Source organism: Pseudochaenichthys georgianus, chromosome 6 (assembly GCF_902827115.2).
Source record: "Pseudochaenichthys georgianus chromosome 6, fPseGeo1.2, whole genome shotgun sequence".
In the NCBI taxonomy this organism is placed as follows: Eukaryota; Metazoa; Chordata; class Actinopteri; order Perciformes; family Channichthyidae; genus Pseudochaenichthys; species Pseudochaenichthys georgianus.
This window is the reverse complement of record NC_047508.1, coordinates 19,934,011-19,958,622: the sequence shown is the minus strand read 5'-3', so window position 1 is coordinate 19,958,622 and position 24,612 is coordinate 19,934,011. Positions and strand designations below refer to the sequence as shown.

General features: G+C 41.1%; 2 protein-coding genes and 1 long non-coding RNA gene across 3 annotated transcripts in view; 2 read left to right on the top strand and 1 right to left on the bottom strand.

Moving 5' to 3' along the window:
• Positions 1 to 24,612, bottom strand: part of b4galnt4a (beta-1,4-N-acetyl-galactosaminyl transferase 4a) — a 209,051-nt gene that overhangs the window by 10,915 nt on the left and 173,524 nt on the right. The window contains exons 8-9 of the mRNA XM_034085301.1: positions 14,649 to 14,727; positions 1,069 to 1,135 (exon numbers count right to left, since the gene is read on the bottom strand). Of these exons, the coding sequence (XP_033941192.1) occupies positions 1,069 to 1,135; positions 14,649 to 14,727 (146 nt within the window). The remainder of the gene's footprint in view (positions 1 to 1,068; positions 1,136 to 14,648; positions 14,728 to 24,612) is intronic.
• LOC139434051 (uncharacterized) lies at positions 19,764 to 20,479 on the top strand. The gene is made up of 3 exons (XR_011643449.1): positions 19,764 to 19,820; positions 19,946 to 20,037; positions 20,438 to 20,479. It is a non-coding gene; the product is annotated as an uncharacterized lncRNA (long non-coding RNA).
• LOC139433935 (G2/M phase-specific E3 ubiquitin-protein ligase-like) lies at positions 20,578 to 22,734 on the top strand. Its single transcript, XM_071203358.1, has 7 exons — positions 20,578 to 20,604; positions 20,713 to 20,780; positions 20,864 to 20,956; positions 21,063 to 21,373; positions 21,808 to 21,980; positions 22,151 to 22,327; positions 22,439 to 22,734. Exons 1-5 carry the CDS (start codon positions 20,578 to 20,580, stop codon positions 21,906 to 21,908), a joined length of 600 nt encoding a protein of 199 aa, XP_071059459.1. The 3' UTR covers positions 21,909 to 21,980; positions 22,151 to 22,327; positions 22,439 to 22,734.

Genomic DNA, 24,612 nt, shown 5'->3' with positions numbered 1-24,612 from the left:
TTTCTACAGACTGGATATGAGCTGAAAAACTTACTTTACGAATACTTATTTACGTCTCATGTCAAAATATGTCCCACAAGTAGACAATCTGACACTGGTTGCTGAGTCACCCATGTATTTGCCTCTGACCACCACTCTGTGATTGAGGCTCATAGTTTGAGAATGTTCCTATTAAATGTTACAACTGCCTAACACACAATGACGTTAATTGAAATCCAATCTGACATTTAATTAAACTAAGTAATGCAAAGGACAAGTATAGCTGGGTGAGCTTACAAATGTTTCTCTGTGTCAAATGGGAATGAATATTAAACACTTTCCACAGTGAGAGAATGGAGAAACCGGGTGAGATAGAGGGCATGGCATAAATGGAGGAGCAGTGATGGATGGGTGGAGGGGGACAGATGAGGAGATGGTATTGTCTGAAGCCAGCAGGTGACCTCATATTCAGTACAAGGCCTCCTTCTTCACTGTCGTAGCCGGTCATAAACAAGAAGGCATACATCCCTAGCAACCTGCTTTCCCAAAATGACAACTCCACACATCATTCTGTGTGCAGCTGGCATTTCCCCTTGTTAAAAATACTTGCTATTCTTGGAGCTATAGAGGTTAGACATCTACTCGGGAGCTCTCATCTCTGCTCCTACAGAGAAGAAATAGAGCATCCAATAGATTCTGTATCTTGTCTTTGGTCCTACATAGAGTAGACATGGCATGACCTCAAACATGCAGCTTCCCTATGAGAAATAACTAAATATAAAATAAGGACAACTGACAATACATGTGGGTTTGTTTGAGGGGAAGGCAGGTGAACATATTTGATCAAAAAGGCAAATGTTTATGGTTGAATACCAGATTAGATGCATCTTTTTTAATAGCATCAGTTGCTGTTTCTATTTCTGAGAACTAGGCTAAAGAAAAAGACTAGAAATAGAAAAGACAAAGAGTCCCATGTGTATCAATGCCACACATATCTGTTATTTACAAATTCATCATCCAGTTTATTTCATTTCCAAGACGGTATGAGAAAAATGTGTCATTAGAGCAGCAGAACAGAACAGGTCTTACCTGTATACAGGGAGATGTAGGCCGAGTCGATCACTTCATATTTCAGACCAGGGAGGAACGGACGCCACTGTTTGTGAAAGAGGGAAAAGGGATTGTGTGAGAGGAGACAACTAAATGTCAACACGTGGAAAGTATAATGTGAACAGAAATCGTCCATCACTGTTTCCAGGCTAAACTGTGACACGTTGGGTGTTATCGATCACAGCGACATCACAGGATCGATCTGATGCTGGGTTTTTGTATAAACACACTTAGCAAGAGAGAGAGAGAAAAAAGAAAAGTGTGGCACGTGGAAAGCGAACAAGAAACGTGAGACTGGAGGGATATGAAGGAAGGGAAGGAATGAGAAAACAAGAGCAACAACAGAAACACCTGAGAAAATAGAGTGTGAGCGGAGCGAGAGTGAAGAGGAAGATCTAGTTATGACCTGAACACTGAGAGAGGCATGGGGTGAGGAATAGAGAGAGGGGGAGAAAGAGAGTGAGAGAAAGAGAGGGATGCTACGACTCTTTTAAATAGATTTCACAATTATCCCGTCACTTCTGGTTACCGAGGATATAATGGCAGGAGACAGGTCATTTTCGAACCCTCGGGTTGAGAATACAAATATAAACTCCCTCCTTAGGCTCATGCAAATGTTTCCAATTTGCAAAAATGCAAAACAAATACACAAACACTTTCACCGTTTTAGATTCTGTAACTCGGCTGACATGTGAAAGCCCAATCCAGCATTTGTTTTTTAAGATATCTATACTGTTTGCTACTTCTTCACAATGACGCTGACACTGGAAAACAAGGGGCACACATGCCAAAAACAAGTGCACATAAAAAATAACAAAAAACAAGGACACAGTGCGGTGTCATGCTGTGCAGCAGCAGGGAGCAGCTCTGCAGGCCACCAAAGGCTTCAGCTTTGTGTCATTATTTCAGGGGGATCGTTGTCAAGGTCGAGGCAGGCGGCTGTCATGGAAGGACGAAAAAGTGAAGACCACATATGAGTTGTTATTTAGGATGTTATGTCTAACTCGCAGCAGAATCACAGTAAATCAATCAAAATCAAGTTTATTTATAAAGCACATTTTAAAACAACTTTCGGTCGCGCCAAAGTGCTGTACATGAATAAAAAATATACGGAACATATTGCAATTTGTAGCATTTAAGTTAAAAACAACAATTATAAAGGCAGACACAGTTAAAATACAAAATGAAAAATGTCATGCTCTGCTCACTTTTAAAAGGCCAGAGAGAAAAAGTGTGTTTTTAGAGAGGATTTAAAAGCCCCTAGTGTCTGGGCCGACCTCACAGGTAAGGGCAGAGTGTTCCAGAGCCTGGGACCAGCTGCTGCGAAGGCTCGGTGCCCTCTAGTTTTTAGCCTGGTTTTCGGCACTACCAGCAGCATTTGGTCGGCAGACCTTAGAGCTCTGGCTGGGGTGTATCGCTGGATTAAGTCAGCTATATAAGCCGGAGCCAGCCCGTTTAGGGCCTTAAAAACAAATAAAAGGAGTTTAAAATCTATTCGGAACCGAACTGGAAGCCAGTGAAGTGAGGCCAGAATGGGGGTAATGTGGTCACGCCTTTTGTGGCCAGTCAGGAGACGTGCAGCTGCGTTCTGTACTAGCTGCAGGCGTTTTATGGATGCCTGATCCATGCCCACATACAAAGCGTTGCAGTAGTCCAGTCGCGATGTCACAAAAGCGTTAATTACCCTCTCTAAGTCTTTAAAAGATAAAAACGACTTGGTTTTAGCCAATAGTCGTAATTTAAAAAAGCAGGTTTTGACTACGCTGCTGACCTGTTTATCGAATTTAAAAGTGCTATTGAAGGTTACTCCAAGGTTCGTTACAGCGGGGAGGATGTTTTTACTCAGGGAGCCAAGAATGTCAACCTGGGAGGCCGGAGGTTGGGGTCCAAAAAAAATTACCTCGGTCTTGCTCTCGTTGAGGGTGAGGAAGTTTTGGCTCAGCCAGGATTTAATTTCAGCCAAGCAGTCCATCAATTGCTGTAAGGAGTTGGCATTAGCATTGAGAGGTAGATATATCTGAACGTCATCAGCGTAGCAGTGGAAGGGGATGTTGTGCTTGGAGAGAATTGCACCTAGGGGCAGTATATATAATAGAAAAAGGATGGGGCCCAGAATAGAACCTTGGGGAACCCCACAGGTAAGGGGGGCTTTTGCAGAGGAGAAGGCACCTAGCTGCACTGAAAGGCTACGGTCTGTTAGGTAGGACCTGAACCATGCCAGAGCAGAGCCTGTGATGCCTGCGGACTGTTCGAGCCGCGACAACAGAATGCTGTGGTCCACGGTATCGAAGGCCGCTGTCAGGTCCAACAGCACCAGGACAGCTGGGCTACCTGAGTCGGCGGCTAGGAGGAGATCATTAAAAACTCTTAAAAGGGCTGTTTCAGTGCTGTGCATTGGTTTGAAACCAGACTGAAACTTTTCATGGATGCCATGCGTGGTTAAAAAAGACTGCAGCTGGGCGTAGACTACTCGCTCCAGCGCTTTAGATAAAAACGGTAGCTGGGAGATGGGCCTAAAATTTGCAAGAATGGAGGGGTCGAGATTTTTCTTTTTTAGCAGTGGCTTGACCACAGCATGTTTGAAGGCAGCTGGGACACATCCTGAGCTGAGAGAGGTGTTTATAAGTAATAAAATACTTGCTCCAAGTACAGTACAGACTACAAGTGTTCAACTATCGCAAAGTTTTCATTGATTTCTAAAACAACACAGTAAGTTCATTCTTAAACTTGCACGCAGTTGTTTGGCGGAAAAATCGTATCACAAGTTTGACTTTCTAGCTGTTTCTGCATTGTGTGTTTCTGCATTGTGCGTTGCAGTCTTATTCTGGATATTTTTATTACAACAGTAGTAGGCCTACAGTATGTTTATATTTGCTGTTAATGTATTGTTTTATTATATTTGTATCTTATTCCATCTTTAAATACTTTTCACTCATGTGTAATACTTGACAACACTGCTCCTGTGACAAAATCACTTCCCAATGTGGGATGAATAACCTATCTATCTATCTATACTGTTGTGTGTTAGCTGTATTGATGCACAATGAGAAAACAAATGGACAATCTTTTTTCTGCTAATGATTATCAAACAAAGCATTTTTTTGCAAATGTTCAAATATTAACCAATGAGAGTTGATGCTTGGACTTTTTGTTTGTGCTGCATATGCTTGAAATCCCCTCCCTCGCTGTGCCCCATAGATTCTCTGATTATTTCCTTCTAGGGAGGAATTGACCAAGTGAACATTGAGATGTGTGTGTCTTTTTGTGTGTGACTGTGGGTGTGTACGCTGTGTGTACGGGCGCGTCCTCTGTGAAATAGTGTTGACAGGGAGGCCTGTTCGCTCGCCCCAAGAGTTCAACAGAGGAGAAAGAAAATCAATATCCAGGAGGAAATAATAAAAAGTACCAATCGCAAAATGGCAACGGGCAGCCGACAGTATTGTTTCATCACGTTTCATCATTCCCCGACCACCCACTGACGTTTAGATATCGTTTTCATTCAGCCGGCCCATAGTGGGTTCTGCTCCAACCTGGAGTGTGGTTTAATGCTCTCTGGAGTTACATACTGTACTCAATGCAGCTTACACACACGCACACACACACACACACACACACACACACACACACACACACACACACACACACACACACACACACACACACACACACACACACACACACACACACACACACACACACACACACACACACACACACACACACACACACACACACACACACACACACACACACACACACACACACACACACACACACACACACACACACACACACACACACACACAGAGTTTGCCTCCGGGCCCATCAAGCGCAAGTTATTTTTTATTCCTAGATGATTAGGAGTTTATTGTTCCTGAGACTGCTGACTGTTGTATTATTGTATTTCCTTTAATTCAATTGGCTGTCTCAGAGCCTAAGGCACTATGGATATGAAGTTATTTTGTCGGTGTGACACATTAGAGGTAAAGACATAATGAAACTATCTGACCTTTACTAGTTTACGTAAAAATCAATTCAGATTTCAGGTACAATACAATTAACAGAAAGTAAACACTTCCATTTAGTAGTGTTACAGCCCTCTCTTGAATTTTCTAGGGTATTAATGGAATAAAGGCGAATTTAAAGTGGTAAACAGAACAAGTCTGAGGCAGAGCGGACAGCAGAACAAGGCAGATGTTAACCTACTTGACGACACCTGCCTGAGGGAAAATAAACTACAGTTACTTTGATGTTTGAGGGAAGAACAACCTGAGAACTGTATAAAGGTGTTTGCGGTCACTTCAAGTATGACATGAGACACACGTTTGGGCAAGAATGGAGAGAATGATATGAAAGGTTCTTCAACGTTATTGTTATTGTAAAGTAATCCAGTGAAAAAACAAGAACTATTCCATAATTGTCAAACCAAAAACTATTTTATAAACTATAGTCAGCCAAATGTTGGCACTGGATGACATGTTCCTTCATACTGTACCATAAGGAAGGCAATTGTAGTATATGTTTAAGTTGATTCCTACACTGTTCTGTAAACACACACTAGCGCACTAAATGTGCATCAATGCTGTTATGACTTGGCTCAAAAGGCCACAACAAAGTGGGAGACACACCATATCAATGGTTAATAAAAGATGTTTATTTAAGCAAACAATTCAAAATAACCAAATGAATGAAGTGCAAAAATGAGTAAAGCATAAGGTGTGGACGTCAGTGGTATCAGTCGTGTAAATGCAGGGTGAGGGTTGCATGGACGTGTAAGTGTGAGGGTGTTGAGGTGCACAAAGTAAAGTAACAAACAGCATACTCAACAGAACCGGGTGCCTGTAGGAAACAGCAGAGAGAGACCGTGGCCGTTTCTCAATCGCAAGTAAAACTGCTGCAGAGCAACTATTTCAAGTATACTACGTCATCGAGTGGCGCCGAAGGACTGTTTAAATGCATGTTAAATGCCCAGCATTCTGCGCCACTCTATGACGTAGTATACTTGAAATAGTTGCTCTGCAGCAGGTTTACTCGACATTGAGAAACGGCCAGAGAGGAGCAGAGAGGCTTTAAGTAGCTGCAGGGCACCAGACCCAGGTGCCCTGAGTTACTGCAATCGAGGCTGGACACAGCACAGCCACACCCTCTCCAGGTGAACCCACAGGGGCATCACAATGCTGAAGATAGTCCTCAACAAATGCTCCATTTACTCCTGTAAAGTTACAGTGGCTTTTTTTAGGAAATTATTTACAGTAACTTGTGTTAAAAATAAAACTGATCAAACGTTTAAGAAGTGGGACAGGGATAGATCAAACATAGTATATGTAAATAGGTTTGTTTTTTCCCCAGAGCTATGGTTTAGTTGTGGAGAAAGGATGCAATTAACCGCATTGTTTAGAGCGGTTATAAAGTGTTGAAGCGCTCAAATTCGAAACTGTTTCAACCTGTCACCTGTCAGAATCGAGACGAGGCAGTGCATTGAATCGCGTGATTGGACCGCGAACCAGTCAAGTGATTCATTCAGGAAATGAAGCAGTTGCTGCTTCGGACGTCATATGTCACGTGATTTCAAGCAAGCTTCGAAGCACTGCTTCTATAGAATAGGAAGTCCAGGGTTTGAAGCATGTATCGAACTGTCAAACTGCCATCACTACTTGTAAGACAGTGAGAGTAAAGACTGCGGCAAGTGTACTGCTTATAAACTCTCCTTGACTCGACATTCAGTCTGTGATTACTCATTTTCACTTTGAATGAAAGGTAGCTGCACAAGCGCCCTTGTTGACCCGTCTGTGCTGCCAGATAACTGTTCACTGAGAAAGATATGCTGCTAACAAGCCGATAATTATCTCCCGTAGCTTTGGTTTTGAAATCCCATATTCAAAACCTTTGAATGTTGGCTTTGTCTCTTTTGGTGAGGTTTAGGGGAAAGTGGTAGCGTTTATTCAATTATAGCCCTCATGGGTAGGGGTACAGTTTGAAATGTACTGTATGTGCAACCATAGCTGTCAGACATATCTGAAAAAAATCGGACTCACAGCTTTTGTATATACTACTGTTTTGGTTACTATCATTCATTCGGAAAAATGTAATGAATTTTTGAAAAATGTTGGGAAGTATTGTTTGCTTTATTCCCAAGAGGTAAATTAGAAGATTGATTGATTGACAGAAAATAATAAATTAACTCAAGCAGCCTCTTAGCTTAGCTTAGTTTAGCTTAGCTAAGCTTAAAGACTGGCACCTCTAATCTAAAATGTACGAATTTAAATCTACGAAAAGTGTAAAAACACACATTATGGTTTTTCAATCCTGGAAACAACCAGTAGTGAAGTTACTGATGCTTCACTGACCCTTATGTGTGGGTGCCTAATTTATATGTGTAACAAGTTTCTGACATCTGAAACCCTGCAGCTACTGTGGTCTTGTCTCAACAGGGACACGCATTGTTTCTAAGCTGTAACTTTCAACCTTTTAAAAAATGGAAAAAGTTGAAGAACCTCTTGAGCTTACTCTATACAGCATAGCTTACACTGTAAGTAAGAAAAAATGAATGGCATTTTGACTCTTACTTGACCGAATGTAGAAAAAACATTAATATTTTATAAGACCTTCTTTTGTTAGATATAGCTGTCTATTCAACTCTGTGTTCCAGACAAGATTTGTAAATGATCATCCATGTGTTATATTCTAAGGATTCTAAGGATATAAGGGGAAGAAATGCGAGGTGATGAGCAATGGCAAGAAAAAATTAAATGTATTGAGTGGATGCAAGAAAAGTTATGACAGCTTTCGTAGGAAGAAAGCCAAAGTAGGAATTTTTACATTGGCAGTTATGGAAAATGTGTGGATCTATGGTGCTGCTCACTGACAGGCACCTGGCAGCAGAGCATCAGGAGAGACTGCTGACAGCTCTGAACACAAACCTCCACAACACAGCACAGACGACTCAGAAGATGGCAGTGTTTTGATTCTCTGCTGATTCTGTTTTTAAACAATGGAAGTTGAAGACTGACGGTGAAGTAGAGGCGGAAAAAACCCCCAAAAAAACCCACAGCTAACCAAACACGAAAACAGGGACATAAAGCTCCTGACTGATTATACTCTCATATCAATTGACAACCGAACAGAGCTAAACACTTAAATGCTTGAAGATAGATCACACTCTCCATTACCTGTCAGAAAAACAAAAAAAACAATGGCTTGTTTTTAAAGTCAGATCATGTCTTGCCTGGGGACAGAGGATCAATATTCAAAGAGAAATGACGAGGTGGAAACAGTGACGGGGTGTTTGATTTTCTTCGCTGAATTAACTTAAGTCTCACAGACCAGACATCTCACAAAGACAAATGAACCCAATATCCATAGCAATTACCGGCACGTCATAGTCTGTGTGTTTACAGCAATGCCCTGTGTGCTCTGAGGGGGAACCAGTTAGTCACACTAACATTCTCACTCGATTCAAATCAAGTCAAACTCGACATGAAGGATGTCCCAGCACCTCTCCTAAAAGCCCATGTGTTGCCACATGACTAAAACTTTTGGACAAGGACATGCAGGTTAACAGAATGTTACTGGAAATTAGATGACACAGGAATAACTAGGCTGACCTGAATACAAATGGATATAAAATAGATGGTTTTGGACTAAGTGAGCAAGACGGCACAGACCTGATTGAATGTGTAAAATATTGTTTTGACATGATCGCATGAATGCACCCAATGGCGGATTGAAAAACGTTCAATGATAACATATATGGGAAAAATGTAATATTACAGATTCAGCATGACCTGAATATGCTAACACTAGTGTGCCTGCATGTTTTACCATTCAAACTTGTGTTAAAAATGTATTGAATTAAATATGAATACTAAAGTGGACCGTGTTCGGTGGGTTAGTGGTTGGGCAAATATGTATGATGACAAGAGCAAGCCAAAAACACAGGAAGTGGGTTACATATATCAGCTCTACATCAGCTTTAAATGTCTGTAGTTTATTAGGGAATAACATGAATGAGAATAATATTCAGTTGTAGGATGAGTTCTTCTCGATTATGGGAAGCGGAACGCTTTGAGAATGTATTGAGAATCCATGTCTTGCACTTTTTAGCATCCTCATAAATAGGGAAAACCTAGATGCTCTGCCTGCAGTCATTAGTCTAATGACTGGCATTAATGTTGCCCTCTGGAGGATAACAAGTCAAATAACATGAACATGTTATTGCAAGCTATTAAAGAGTTGTTGGTGACTTTTATGCTGGTGTTCATGTTGTTTCCTTATATATTCATTTACATGACCTTTTAGAATGGAGCTGCCAAGAGACAAATGCAAATGCAAATGTCCTCTATCGAAAATCAACAGACTTGGCCATATGGTGGCTTGGCCAACGTTGTGGACTGCGCAAATTACAAGATAGGAATAATAATAGAAGCGTTTTTCAGTCAAAACTAAAATAAAAGTAATGTATGGGACGGGCAAACGTGTATATATATATATATATATATATATATAAAAATGACTGAAAGAAAATGTAATATGCAAAATTATACATCTGAAAAAGATGAACGCGAAAACAGGAAAACCAAAATACAGAAAAGTGAGCTGAGGTAAAAAATACGACACCATGTGTCTAAAAGCTGCTGAACTACCTTCAACTCTAAAAGGTGTTGAAGTGGTAAAGACACAAAGAGAAAGTAAAACTATACACACAATATATTTTAACAGCTAGCTCCAGGTCGCAAGGGCCACTCCTGATTTATATTGAGGAGGCAGGGCGTGCGGCAGATGTTGGGAGGCCTGCACGTGCCAGTGTGTACGGTTGTGCCTGAGTGAATTCATCCATGAGTCTGCAGGCGTTGGGGGTAGAAGTGTGTTTGAGGGGCTGAGTGTGTGCATACATGGGTGTGTGTATTAATTGGTCGGCAGTGTGAGACTTGGTCTGGCAGGAGTGATAAAAGAGGGCCATTAAAGTCCTGCATTTAAATCCAACACCCATGCCTCTCCATAAAGTTGCCATTACTAATTAAGGCGTGACTTTCTTCTCTTCCTTCTCCCACTCCCTCCTTCTCTCAATCACACCGTTTAATGGCCGACACTTTCCCTCACTCTGTCACATGGTGTAGCGAGACACGTTGTCCATTAGGCCGGCGTAAATGTCCCGTGGTCACCAACAAAGATCCAGAGGACATTTAAGAAACCTACCCGTCTTCTTTCATCTCATATAATCCATTTAAAAAAACAGTCATCACTTTAGAGAGAGTCTATTTGAAGCTAATTGAAGAGAAAACACTGAGGTAGTAGTGGAAAGGTTCAGTCAGAGTGCAGCTTTAGTAATTGCCTTCTCACTCTAACAACTCAACAATCTCCTCATTCATTGGTGTGCTGTTCATACATACAAATGCAGTTGTTTCCATCCCCTGGAGAAAGGAACAGTGTACTCCTAACCTGTCTCTTCCTGTCTCTAATGTTGTTTATGTTCCGCTTTCCTGCAGCAATTCTCCCTAATTCCTTCACACGGTGGAAAGGAAAGGCGCCATCACAGAGAGAACAAGCCTTCTCTCTCTCTCATTTCCTTGCCTAAAAGGTAACTTTCAGAGGGCGCTTGTGTACTATCTGATATTTACACTCTCTTGTTTCTTTATAACAAGCGCTGCTGAACACATACTATCCCAGAGGAACAGCCCACCTTTGGCCGTGCAATCAGAGCTTGGCACCGAACACAGAGGAAAGAGCTGTGAATCCACACTATCTGCTCTTTAACAAATGAGTGCCTGGGTTTCTGTGGATTTATGTGAGCCCTGGGCTTATGCTGTTGTGGGTCGGTCACGGTAAATCTGCTATTTTTGTCAAGGTGTTAAATGTATTCCGCTGTTAAATCACACACAGGGGCCTTACTAAGACAGCGCAACGTACACACATGCACACATGCACACATTCCTACACACTATCTTGATTTGCTGCATGGCTTTTATACGCTTCATTAAATAGTTTTCACTAGTACAAACCCGCTTTGATGGCCTCATGAGTAGGCTAAGAGGAAGCGCAGAGAGAGAGAGAGAGAGAGAGAGAGAGGCAGAGGCAGAGATTTCCGCATGACCTTGATTCACTGGTAGACATAATCACATGGAAAATGTTCTGGATGATTTGAATGAGAAATACTTTGAGGTAGAGGGAACAGAAATACCTCATTAAAAGCCTTCAGTTCACTTCGCACATATCCTTCTTTCCTCCTCTATTTATGTGTGTCAGCTCTTCGTTCTCCGTCGTTAGATCAACCGAATAAGATTGTATAAAGAGACCCAAATATTTAGTTAAATCTTAATTACTAGTGCCAAAGACTGTGTGTATTTATTTAGCATTTTCTCACTTTATTGACAACTTTGCAGTTCCCCACACTTCTACAGCGTGCTTTATCTTCATTCAGCTCATTTCATGTGACAGGCTGGAGCTATAGTGTTTTTATTACTTTCTCCACTCTCATCAACCCTGTGCCATTTTTAGTGAGAAAGCTCAGATAAAACAGACAAAGACAAAGAACGTGACTAGCTTATGAACTGAGTGGACCCAGATATCTTTCTCAGGAGTTGGGAGAAACCAAAAGTACTTCAGTTTTGCCAGAAAACTGAGCCAGGTTCAACAATGGATCATCAAGAGGATCATGCATGATTAATCTTCAAGACATCTGCATTGAGAAAATAGTAGGTGTCTCGTTGAAATAATTGAAATTGCGGTGATTAGCAGAGGTTTACATTATCCAGCCATATACCTACCCTCCACATTGGCATTGACCAGTCGGCTTCACAAGTCCAGCAACAAGTCCATAATACCAGAATATTTCTCTGCTGTTATTGAATTGCGTCCCACCAACTGAGTTTGTTATTCTATACAGAGGCTCTCTAAATAAAGTTTAATTTATTTGCCACTGGGATGTGGCCGTCACGGGCAGTAATTTATTAGTCACACTTGCACATCATCAGGAGAATATTCATAACACACCCACATCAAGAACCCACAGCATCCCATAGCAACAGCATAGCACTTGGGAGACCTGCCATACGGCCCGTGTGAAAACACTGTCATAAGAAGTTACCAGCAAATTCACCATTACCAAGACAGCATGGAGATCCAAGTGTCAGTACGGTTGTAAAGTAGATGCATGCCTCCCTCTCTCTCACACACACATACACACACACACAAAGTCATCCGTCCACATTTCATTGGGTTCAAGTGTGATCCTCTTGGCACCACAGAGCTATCGGAGTTCAGCATGGTGCTCCTCACATCACCCTGTCAACTCCTCTCTAAGAACTTGCACCCAGGAGCCACGCAGAGCAGAATAACACTGCACAGACTGAAGGTTTAAGACACAAGAGAAAAAGTGAAAGGACACAGCAGGGGTGGAAAGTGTGGCAACAGTTAGAGAGTGTTGAATTGATGAATGCCAGGTTGGAAAAACAAAAGTATGACAGAAAAGTTAAGACCAGTTATATAAAGTAACTAAGTACATTTACTCAAGTACTGTTCTTTAGTACAATTTGAGGTAATTGTACTTTAAGTCAGTATTTACATTTTTCTCTACTTTGTACTTCTTCCCTACTACAATTCAGAGTTCAACAGAGTATCTTTACTCCACATCATGTATTATAATACCTTTAGTTACTTTGCAGATTTGAATGATTGATATGCAATGTAATCAACACTTAAGACGCTAATCACACCTAAAGTAAATCCACAAGCTACCTTGCACCATATGCATGGGTTTCAATTAGCTCCATCTTTACCAGCTGTGATAAACACTTAAATGCATCAATAATTATAATCAAAACATATAATTAATATAATTCTGAAATGGGCCAATCTGCATAATGAGGAATTTAACATGCAGGACTTTTACTTGTAGATTATTCCTGCTTTCTGGTGGTTCTACTTGTATTTAAGTACACAATCTGAGTACTTCTTCCCCCTCTGAAAAAGACCCAGGAAGAAACTAACAAGAACTAAGACATAAATAAAGGTAGAGGGAATTAGCCAGAAGCACTCAAAGTTTGTGAGTGATAAAGATAGACTGAGGGAAGTAAAAAATCATTAACCTCCAAGGTGTAAATATAACACAAAAGTTTTGTGAAAGAAGAGAACAACTCTAGCAGCACTGCTGATGATGATGATGGTCACCATGATGGCGATAACCTGGGGCTTGTTAAGAGACTCATTCCACACACGCATCAGTGATCTCTTTTTTCCCTGTACCCTCCCACTCAAAGTACAGGCTCACACAAGGCGTGTGGGCTCTCGTTTGAAACTTCATCTCGACATTAAGCTCCACTCATCTCTGAGCTTTGCCTGAGGTGCAGAACACCACTACTGAGAACGAAATGGTGCAGAGGAGAAGTGAATGTGGACGTGAAGAGAAAAAGGAAAGATAGAGATGAAGAGGCAGTACAGAACAAAGATAAAGACAGAGGCAGGAAAAACCAATGTGAAGTGCCGTGGGAGAGATCGAGGAAGAGAAGCAGAATAAATAGTTGCTCTATACCATTTCGTAGCAAAAGACAGCATGAAAAAAGGAGGGCATCCATGCATAAAGGTTTGATCAGGTGAGACCATGGAAACAGGAGGAAAATGAAACGGAATGCACAGGAATGTTGGGAGAGGAGATATTTCCACCAGCTCAGCCAACACTCTGACACTGTTAAACAAAGGGTAGGAGCAAGAATATGCAAATATCCTGCCAAAGGTCAAGTTTTCTCAAGACAGTTGAAAGCCTTTTCATATGCTTGAGGGATGGTACTTATCCATAGTCAATGCACTACATACTGTACATGGGGGAATGCATGCCTCCAGTTTAGAGAAAAGTTACCACACAAAAGGAAAGCAACGTGCTGCTGTGGACGGGAATGTCAGCAAAATGTCTACTAAAAACAATGTTTGTGTAAATGTATGCTCTATTCAGAATATCTTAACCACTTTAAGTTGCCATAAGACGGATATAGAGTCTTTGTTTTTTGAAATGGTTATCTATGCTCTCACCACAGTTACCAGACTCCAGTGAAAAAAACACTAGTTTTACCTCACAGCACACAGGGGTTGCCGGTCTGCTGCTGCCTTCATTGGTTAGTTAATCCGTTTTATTGTGTGACTTTGGTGAATCCAAACTAACAAAGTCAAACAATATCAGAAACAAACTTACTGATAGAGGCAGCAGTACACCTGACTAACCCCTTTGTTCTGCATGGTAAAATAATAATAAAATCCCGATAGAGCCTAGAGGCAATGCCGAGAGCATAGATGTTATAATAGCTTCAGCTTCCCATCAAAAATGTGATGCCTTATGGCAATGCGAAACAGTGGAAATCTTCTACATATAGCATACAATTCAGGTTGCTGAAACACCTTTTGCTTACATCCCATCCACATCAGTACATTGTTTAGTTCCTGCTCTGTTATATATCATACATTCAAACTGACCCTTTTAGAGTCAGCTAGAATAAAATGACTAAGAGGGAAATGAGATGTAGACAAGGAAGCAAGGAGGAAGTGAGCTCACATGATTGGATAGTTCCACTTACCCCAACCTCCACGTGATCCGAGCCCTTGTCATCCTGCTTGTGGAGGACCTCAAAGTAATAACGTCTCGATGAGATAAGGCTGAGGGGAAAGAGAGAGAGAGAGAAAGCTATTGTTAGATATTTTATGCTGATGTAAAAAAACTGAATCCATCTTCTATAATAAGCCACTGCAGCTCTTTCCACCTTGGGATCATTCTCAGCGACCCGCGCTCATGAAAACATACCGAGCGTTATTGTGTGGAGAGTGAGACCATTGAGAAATAAAACTGTGAGAAATGTTGGTTCACCAGGAACAGGGTTGGAATAACCAAATGTAACGAGCACTGCAGTGGGGTTAGACAAACAGTTTCACTTTTAAAGCACAGATTGTCGTAAAAACATGTCAACTGGACTTGAAAATAGACCGGTTAATCAGCCTTGAAGATAAATCCGTGCCACAGGCGAGATGGCAGAAGAGACAGCAGTGATCAGGAAGTCAGGATATCAGGGTCAGGATATTATATATATAAGTCAGGATATAAGTCAGGATATTATCAGCCTGGGGTTCTTAAAACAATCTTTTTTGGGATAGTAAAGAACAAAATCGATGCTCCACATCAATCCACAATTTAGATTTAGGCAGGCTCCAGTATTTTTATGGAACTCTTGGTTAGACTAAGTACAAATCTACGGTGGCCCTGAGAGGCCAGGGTGCTGCAAATAAAAGAACGCTGCAAATAAAAAAAAACGCTGCAAATAAAAAGAAACAGAAACGCCGCGCAAATAAAAACGCCGCGATGCAAATAAAAAAGCCACAACGGAAGTGAATTACCGGGGACTATTATTGCTGATGCACATGCGGTTTTTTATGCGAGAGAAGAAGAAGGCTGGGGGATCTCCAGGAAACATCTCATCGGTAAGTTTATAATGTTAAAGTTACACAGGATGTAGATAATATCTGTCGCTGCCGTATTTATGACTTTAAATGACGTTATTTTGTGTGTGGGAGCAGATTATGTGTGTAGTGTATAATGTTAGTAGAACATAGCTTTGATCAAAACTGCAGAAAGCTATTTTCAAGTTGTTTGCGTGTCTGTGAAAACTGTTTGATTCTGCTCGATTTATCCGTGCAGCTTGAACCGTTTTAAATCTAGACTACACACACACACACACACACACACACACACACACACACACACACACACACACACACACACACACACACACACACACACACACACACACACACACACACACACACACACACACACACACACACACACACACACACACACACACACACACACACACACACACACACACACACACACACACACACAGTATTCTTGCGTGTTTAACTGCCTGAGCCTTGTCTTGCCCTTGTCAGTGGGGAACAGCGGCGTAGCTGTGGGTGGGCCCGGGTGGGCCTGGGCCCACCCACATGCACGTCTGGCCCACCCACAGCCAATCAGCGCTTCATAGCGCAGAGCCGGGAAGCCCAGAAGGAAGTGCCACAAACTGCAGTTCATCTAGTGGCAGACAGGGGATGGATGCAAAAAGGAGCAATTCCCATAGACCCCCATGTTAAAATGCCCAACTTTACAGCAGAAATAAACATGTTTCTAGCCTGGATCCAATAAAACGTATTCTGGATATAGTTAGATTCCACCTTCATGACAATGGAATAGGGAGTGCATTTTTTTACCGTGAGTTTTTATAGTAAGTAAAGTAACTTTTGCCGTGAGTGAATGAAAGTATTATTTCATCTTGAGGTCTGCAGTTTAGCGTGTACACATTTGCTGAATATGAAAACACTCAGTGTGTGCCCACTGTGCGACTGTCAAGGATAAACAACCTGTGCCCCCGATATATGTTGTATGTATTATTGCTACACAAACATTACATTGCAGTTTAAGTGTCGCCAACTCCGTTTAAGAGATCTCGCCCCCGTCTGTGTGAGAGGGGGCGGGGCAGTTTACACACACGCAGCTGCTACAACATGCAGCAACACACACACACGGAGGAGATGGCGGAGAGAACGCGCTCCGAGGTGTGGTTAAACTATAGCCGTGTCTATGTGGACAATACTCGTTATCAAAAGTGGAATAAGAGTTTATCATGTGAGGGCGGTAACACGAGCAATTTGTCTAAACATTTAGCAAAAGTGCTCCACATCCAGACGGAGGAATGCACCGGGTTCCACTGTCTTTCTAGTAGCTCTGTAGCCCCATCCACGAGGAACGTTTCCACGTCAGGTGTTATGTTTGCTAGCAGCGACACACCGAGTTAACTACATGATACAAACATGGGTTAATGATGAGAGGAAACTGAGTTATTTATTTTGTTAAAGTTTCAGCTATTCTGTTTACAGTTCTGTCATCACATTATTTAATATGATTTGTTAAAACATTGTTGTTTCTTTTGATGTGAAATATGATGTATTTAATTTAAATAAAAAGCAATGTTAGTTTTGTTCACAATTTGTTTAGTTAGTTGACCTTCTTTTTTTCTCCAAAAGAACCGATAAAAGTAATGTTAAAGGACCGGATCGATAAGACATAGACATAGACATACTTTATTGTCATTTCAACAAGACACAGAGTGTACTATTAAAACGAAATTTCGTTGTACTGGCTTACAGGAACAGGACAATATAAAAACTTGCTAAAATTGTACATATAAATAAATAATAGTGACGTGGTGCTGATACAATTAAAGATAAAGTGTGCGTTTAAAATATAAAGACTTACTATACATATAAATAAAATAGACATACTATATAACAAATATGTGCTCTTTACACAGCGTAATGTAATCTTTATGTTACTGGTCTGCTTGCTGTTCAGCAGTCTGATGGCTTGGGGAAAAAGCTATTGCAGAATCTGCTGTTCTGCTCTTAATGCTGCGGAGCCTCTTGCCGGAGGGCAGCAGGGAGAACAGAGCATGGTGAGGATGAGTGGGGTCTTTAAAAATGTTCTGGGCTTTTGTTAGGCTTTTTGTGACCACTCTCTGCAGAGACTTCCAGTCTTTGGCGTTGCAGTCTCTCGACCAGATGGAGATGTCGCTGGTCAGCACGCTCTCTGTGGTTCCTCTGTAGAACGTGGTGAGGATGGGAGGGGGGAGCTGTGCAGGAAGTGTAGGCGCTGCTGTGCCTTCTTAAATAGTGATGTAGTGTGAGTGGACCAGGTCAGACTGCTTGTGATATGCACCCCCAGGAACTTGGTGCTGTCTGTAGTCTTCACTGCTGTGCCGTTGATGTGGAGTGGTGGGTGACAGTGCTTTTTGTTCCTGAAGTCGACAATCATCTCTTTTGTTTTATCGACATTCAGGATCAGGTTGTCGGTGTTACACCAGTCTGTCAGATGTTTCACCTCCTCCCTGTAGGCCTGTTCGTTGTTGTCCCTGATGAGTCCCACCACTGCTGTATCGTCCGCGTACTTTATGATGTGGTTGGTACTGAACCTGGAGCATAAGCGTAAGCGCTATCGATAAAAGTAGTAGTACCGTTAAAGCCTTAACGATACCCATCCCTATGTGGATGTCAGTTTTACACACATTCTGAGGCCGCCGTGCCTATGTTTTTGTTTTCACTGCTAATTTATGCTTAAGTTCTATTGGTGCATTAAAAAATCATTAAAATCATTAATGAAATTTCAGCTCAGACCCCACACTTAATGTCTCCCCCTGGCCCACCTACATTTCTCCAGGCCCACCCACACAATAATTCCTGGCTACGCCACTGGTGGGGAATGTCGTGATTATAAGACACACTTGCAATCCATGTTGGGATATTCCTTGTATTAAGCCAGTGTTGAAAGTAGTACTGATTAGTCTTTCCAAATGTGTTAGTGTTATTTAAAAACTAGTGCAGTGCCCGTTCGGGGCATGGCCGTTCAGAGCTTGTGCCCGTACTAAGCGGACCGATTGTTTGGCTCCCATAATTGCTGCTCGCGTACCCGATCGGAGCGCGTAGATTCGTCAAAAAATAAAGGTTTAGGGAAAATTAATCCCAAAAAATTCTAAATGAAGGATGCACATCATCGTGCAATCCGCAAGCCATATCCGAAAGCTTAGGTCGATCTGACAAACAGTCAGAGAGATATGCGAGCCACACACACACACACACACACACACACACACACACACACACACACACACACACACACACACACACACACACACACACACACACACACACACACACACACACACACACACACACACACACACACACACACACACACACACACACACACACACACACACACACACACACACACACACACACACACACACACACACACACACACACCTTGATTTATAGATATATAGATAGATAGATGTTCATGCAATTGAAGCGCAAAGCAACCTAATGATACTTTATTTGTTTTGTTGCAGGTCATAATGTATTGTCCTTTTTGTGGACAGCAGCAGCAGGCTTCTAAATCAGCCTTTTGCTGTTCATGTGGCAAGGACATCAAATTCCTGTGTGATGTTGATAAAACAGGCACAAGTGGAGGTAATTTTAATTTTTTTATTTTTTGAATTAGGCTTAGGCAATGTACACTATATTATGAGTATGGGTGAGAACACTGTATGTCTCTCTGTTCTTTGTCATTGACGATTGATTGGACTCTTATTTCAAGCAGAGGCTACAGGAAAAAACACACTGGAGTTATTTCGGACATTCCGGAGTGTAAAAGAGGAGGAGAGACGAGCAGGTTTTAAGAAAAAAAAAACACCATCAAAAGACAACCTGAAGGTTGTGAAGGTACATTTTTTTTGCTGAGATATACTAATAATTTGCCGACAGTCCATTCTGTCATGTATTTATAGTGTCACTGAACTAGTTGAACATTCGCCTATTTCATTGTTTCTCTGTAGATTTCAGTAGGCCTTATGAGGCTGAAAGTTGTGTACTGAAGACTGTAAGAGGAACAGTACTTCCCCTTTTGATACGCCCAGAGTCAGATGCGGACGAATTGCAGAGAGCTGCTGAGCAAAAAATGAAGACCTTCGACAGAAATTTACATGGCGGTCCCTACGTACTGCTCTACCCTGACGGTACAAAGATAACCAATATACCAGGAACAGAAGTACCCTTCACTCTAAACAAGTACAAAGAGGTAGTGGGGAAGGCCTACCAACGTATCACACTGTACATTTGTACAGCTGAAGATTTCTTTACATCTTGTACGTAATTGTGAAATGAATTGCCAACCAAGAAGAGCTTTTTTTAATGTATTTGTTTGTCAAGGAAGCACTCTGTTGTTCTGAGTAGTCTAAAATCCTCTTATACCTGTTCTTGTATTTCACAGCTCAGGAAACCAGCTCTGAATCCAACTCATCGGATTCAGAGGTGATCATCATGAGTCCAACTTCTGCAGAATTCAATGCAGCTGATACATTAGTGAGTACTACATTTGTTGTATCTTAGATCGCTTATATTGTAAATTCTATCTGGAAGTGAAAATGTTTCTAGATTTCACATAGACGGCATATTTTTACGATGAAACATGTCCCAAAATAGCATTTTTAAATTGCGGTAATTGTTGCAGCGTCCTGGCCTACACATATTTTACAAACTTAAGAAAACAACTTTATTTAGTGCAGATCGCTGCAAAATCATACCATAATAATTTGTATGTTTTTCACTGAAAGTGATAATGTAAGAAGGATCATTGCCCCTCTCGCAAATCACATACACTATCAGTCAGAATAATATAATTCAATATTTATGTTCAAATGTGTTAAGCTCTAGTTCTGTCAAATTTGAAGTGTCACACTGATATATTGTTTTTTACTTCCAGATATGGGAACCTGCAGATGGAGAGTCAGGCACTGATTCAGCAGCTCCGGTAATTGTGGCTCTTAAACATTGTCTATTGTTCACATTTAGCCTTGTCTGAAAATATTGTCACTCAATTAATGTCTTAAACTACATGAAATAATGTGTCACACTGACCCAGAGATCCACGTTTGTGTACATTAGAATAGTCTTTTCTTTCTAAATCAGCCCTCTGACAGCCATGATTTAAAATACTTCAACTTACCTGTCCTATCCCTGTTATGGTTTGTGATTCAGGTCTTACTTTCTGACTCACAAGAGGGCCCAGGAACATCAGGAGGTGTGCTGGAAACTGCGTGCTATAGGTATTATACTTTCCTTTCTACAATTCAAGTATGTTTTATATGAAAACATCAACAATGTAAACTTGTGTATGTCAATTTCTCAGCAAATATACTCAGCTGTATGCGCCTATTGTGATAGAGGATAAGGATGACTCAGACAGTGTTGAGTGCAGTCATGACATTCCAGAGGATACAAAGTAAGAGAAAAGTTACCCTTACTTCAACTGTGGTTGTTATTTTTCCTGATCAAAAATGTGTGCTATGGTGTACCATTTAACATGGTCATAATGTATCTGATGACAGGGTGGACCAGCAATCACTTTCTGAGATAACTGCAAACCTGGCCCTAGAGATTGACCATCGAGCTGTCAGCAGATTTAACATCTGTCGCTCGAACATCTGGGATGGAGCAGTCAGAGGATTCAAAAGGGCAACATTCTCAGAAAAGAAAGACATCCTGGTGAAATTCTCTGACGATGAAGGGAGGTTTGAGGAAGGTCTCGATACAGGTGGCCCCAAGAGAGAATTCCTCTCCCTTCTCATGAAAGAGCTGAACAAACGGCCCATATTTGATGGACCTGTGGAGAGCCGCTACCTGGTCTACAATTCAACAGGTTCTGTTTTGTCTATAATGTTTTAAAAGAACCCATATTTCAACCTTGCAGTGTTTTCAAATGTGGAAACTGATTTAATATTTCTTTATTCTGCATTATCTTGGACAGCTATCCAAGATGAGTATTATTTAGCAGGGAAGATGATTGCGGTGTCCATTGTGCATGGTGGACCTGGTCCTAATGTTCTGTCAGAGGATCTGGTCAGCTACATCTCAGGGCAGAGCAGTTTCAAGGCATCTGTTGGAGACATTACAGATGAGGAGATAGGGAGAGTCCTACAAGAGGTATGAGAAGGGTGTGACATTCTAGAATAGGTAAAGAGAGAGTTTTGTCCACTTAAACCATTCTTTCAAGATATACTTCTGGCATTACCATTTTTTATAATTACGTGTCATATTTTGAAATGTATGGGACTCTGTTATCTCTTCTTTTAGATTCAGAATTCACCCTCAGTGGAGATCCTTCAGGACTTAATGATACGGAACAGTGCCATGTTGCAGACTGCTGGGTGCTTCAGACATGTCAGGTCATGTGAAGAAAAGAAAACGATTGTAGAGGATTACCTGAAGTGGTACATAATCCACAGGAACAACACTGCAATCGAAAGGTAGGTCTTTGTATTCATTGTTATTGCTAAAATAATTATGAAAAACGTGTTGCTGTTGTCCCAGTTTTCTTGCTTACTTACTTCTACATGATGCACATGTATCTTTGCATGCATCTTTTAATTGTATTTTAGATTCAAGGCTGGACTTGAAAGTTTGCAATTTCTGACAGCTCTGCAGCAGCATCCGACGGTCCTGACCCCTGCTCTCTGTCATGCCGATGTGAAGCTGTCTGCTGCAGAGATGGAAAATCTGTTCCAGCCTGAATTTAGTCAACAGGGAAGCAACAGAAGGGCTCAGGAAGAGAACGCTATGAGTTACTGGGCAGACTATCTTCTCGATTGTGAAGGTTAGTCAATTTGCTCTTGTCTGATTTGTATACACACAGATTATAAAAAGTTCCGGTGTTGATGTAGATAGTATTTACTGTCAATTGATTCCAATGTTCTCTACTTTTTAGAAAATGACAGCTCAGTGACCTTGGAGGAGGTGTTAATGTTCGCTACAGGTGTGCCATGTGTGCCTCCTGCTGGTATGAGTCCTCTGCCACGCCTTCAGTTCCTATGTTCTACAACGTCAACATTCCCAATGGCAAATACCTGTGCCAACATTTTAAAGCTTCCTCTTTTGGACACTTATGGTGCCTTCAAAGCCAACATGAACTTTGGCATTAATAATTCCCCCGGCTTTGGGTGCATTTAAACAATTAAATAACTTGTGTTAAAGTTAATGTTGCCACACACAGTACACAGTCCATTGTTTTAATGTTGTGATGTAAGAGAGATGTAAGTATTTTTCATGGCAGATTTGTCCTATTTCATATCTAACATGTGAACAACACCACACATTTGTATTGTTATTGTATTCTCGTTAGGTAGGTAAGGTAGACCGTGGTTAATCAAGAGTTCAGAACATGTGTTAAGATGTTTTACAAATATTTACATAAACAGTAAATAAAGACTGCAAAAGGCACCTTGTCGTGCAAATGTGCCAATTTTGTTTTGGCCATGTTATCATGTTTTTACATGGACTTTGTGAAAGAGTAAAGCTGAATGACTCTTCATTAAATGGTTTAAAAGTGTTTCATTTTAACGTAAGGACTTGTTTTTCTACGTATAGCATATATGTTACACACTCGCTACAAAGATGACACGGCTGTAGCTGGTTCACAAGATTTTATTCTCAGACCCACTGTGAAAACAGAAATAACAGTAGCATATGTGACTGATGCAATGAATGTTATTGTTGATTCATCAACTTGTACTCACAAAAAGTTCTGGGGGTCTGGTGGGGCAATGTGTTCTACACTCCAGACATGTTTTTCATGGAAATGTAATTCTGAACAGCAGCTGTCCAGTTCCCTGGTGGAGCCAACCCACTCCTTCTTTGCAAGTCCACAAAATGCATCTCCAGATTCTCATCACCACACAAATTGTACTGAGATGATGCTTGCATGATGCCATCAAAGTGGTGTAGGGCTTCCCAGGACACTGGAAATCCACACTCCCTTCCGCCAAACCTAAGACCAGTCATACATTGAAACATAATGAGTCAAGTGATTACAAATGGATAATTTAACCCCCCAAACATGCTAGATAAGCATTATAACTAAGACTCCATTGAGTCAGTTCTTCGTTAATTAATTCCTAAACAAAGAGCTTTGACTTGAGAAGTTAATGTCAGGTTGACAGCAGCTCTTTCAGTCACATATGGTCATTCTACTCACTTTCTAACACAAGGTACTTTTTGGAATTGAGTAAGATAAATCGACAGAATAGCTTTGGACATTTTGTGATTTAGGTTTTGTGTTGGAATCCATTTTTAGTCGTTTAAGACTTGAAATCATTTTTAAATAATGAGTTTTCAGACTAAATGAATCACGTTATTATCAAGTGACAAACTTGTCATATTGGGCTGATACACCAAATGATATGAAGTCAGATATATTTTTAAAGTAATATTACCAAACAATTTCAATACAAACCTGTGAGGCAGGTGGTACATGGCATCAGGTTTGCCTGATGGACACTGAGACAGGCGAACAGGCCGGATGGTGTGGTGGTTCCACAGCTGTCTGTACTCATCGAGGTCTTTTTGTATGATGCCCAAAAACACATATCGCAGCAGACACTTGTGCTCATGGCTCCCATTGAAGAGGTGCCTCTCTCTAAGGTCACTGAAGAGCTCGATCCAGAACTGAGTCCTAATGGTGGAATTCAAACTTTTGTATTTCATGAAAAAAAGACAACGTCAAGTAAAAAGTCACAATATTTCTAGAAATGTTGTACATTTCTTGGTGCGCTCCTAAATTATTTCATTTGGGAGCACATAAACTCCCTTGGGAAAATGTTAGTGTATAGCTCTAATGTAATTCACAATTTTTTTCATCCAGATAGATTTAAAGTATTTGGGCACCTCTGTACTATATACACACACACACACACACACACACACACATTCTTGGACCTGACCTTAAAAGGCTATACCTTTGCTTTCTGAAGAAAGACCACCAACTCTCGATGCGCTGGTTTGCAGTTGAGGTACCATACATGTGACTGAGGGCTCCTGCAAAATCATCTGTGTGTTGAGATCGTAATGTGCAGTTAATGGCTGCCATAGTGCCATTTTCAGTTC